Consider the following 1,289-nt stretch of genomic DNA (forward strand, 5'->3'; position numbering starts at 1 on the left):
TGTCACCTGCTCTAAGTGACCCTGCCTTGGCAGTGAGGTTGGCCTGTATGATCTCCAGAGGTCCCTTCCAACCCTAACTGTGCTGTGAAAAAAAGCATTAAGTCTTTCTGTCACCAATTAGATGAGATAAAATGAAATAATCTCACATGCCAGGTTACTTAGTGATCCTGGTTCATGACCTGGGGGCACTCAGTGAGTGGGATTCTGTGGTGTGATGGGATGTTGTGACATCCATAGTTCACTACACTGTTTGCCAGCTCGAGATGCTAAGCTAGGGTCTTCTCTTTTTTATTATGTAATGTTTGGTATACCTGTCATGCAGCTGCATCTCACATGAACTCATGTGGGAGTTAAAGGAGCAAAGCAAGGCTTGGACATGGCTGTAAGAAGAGCTCTCCCTCTTGTCTTCTGTTCATAAAGGATGTCTGGAAAGAAGAGTCGTGATAAGGAGGGTTGCTTTGCTCTTGAATCGATTGATTTCAAGAATGCTTTGGAGCAGTTCCAGAATCTAGTTGAAAAAATGATCATCCAGAAGACCAAGGAGAGTTCAGGCTTGTATACTAAAGATGATGGTATGAGATACTAATTCGCATGGTAAAGTGTAATTTTCACATGGAGAGAACATATCATAGAGAGATGATAATTTCCTTCAAATTAGTGTTCTAACTGTAACTATTTGATTTTTACAGGAAATAGAGAGATTGCACTGTGAAAGTTCTTTTCTCCTTCTGTTAGGATTTCTGGCCAAATTATAAGGCCACGGTGATCACTCAGAAAATATAACTAGTGGAGTTGCCACATACAGAAGTTAGCACAATGCTAACTTGTTTCTGTAAAAGCACAAACTTGATAAATTATGTAATTACAGTAATCAATTGTAAATAATGAGGGTAAAATTTTGCTTTTCTCAATGCAAGTGGTTATTGTTACTTGAAAGGATAAACTTTATCCCACACACCATTCAGGTGCAAAAAAACAAATCAGAATTATCGTAAGTGAGGGAAGAAAAAAGAAGTAAGCATTTTTCACCTACTATTTTATCTATTTCATGTCAGGGATTGCAAATTAGGTAATTTTGAAAAGAGCAAATATTAGGACTGATTTTTTTTCTTTTCAAATGCTTTAGTGAATACAATGTGAGAAGCTGGAACTTCCGTGCTATTGGTATTGAAGAAGAAATAAAACCAGAGGTGGGGTGGATAAGAAAGGAATCTGTAGCTTGCCAGTTTTAAACTGTGTGGACATTGTTCCTCCCATACAGATGAGATAGATTATGAAAAGTTCTATAA

The 1,289-nt window shown here is 37.8% G+C and overlaps 1 protein-coding gene across 1 annotated transcript in view; it reads left to right on the top strand.

The window, feature by feature from the left end:
* Positions 1 to 421: 421 nt before the first annotated feature.
* Positions 422 to 1,289, top strand: part of LOC102033156 (WD repeat-containing protein 64) — a 57,867-nt gene continuing 56,999 nt past the window's right edge. Inside the window, 3 exon segments of the mRNA XM_031056286.1 lie at positions 422 to 572; positions 1,262 to 1,285; positions 1,288 to 1,289. The exon segment at positions 1,288 to 1,289 is cut by the window's right edge and continues 69 nt beyond it. Coding sequence (XP_030912146.1) covers positions 422 to 572; positions 1,262 to 1,285; positions 1,288 to 1,289 — 177 coding nt within the window.

The sequence above is a fragment of the Geospiza fortis genome, unplaced genomic scaffold, assembly GCF_000277835.1.
Source record: "Geospiza fortis unplaced genomic scaffold, GeoFor_1.0 scaffold162, whole genome shotgun sequence".
In the NCBI taxonomy this organism is placed as follows: Eukaryota; Metazoa; Chordata; class Aves; order Passeriformes; family Thraupidae; genus Geospiza; species Geospiza fortis.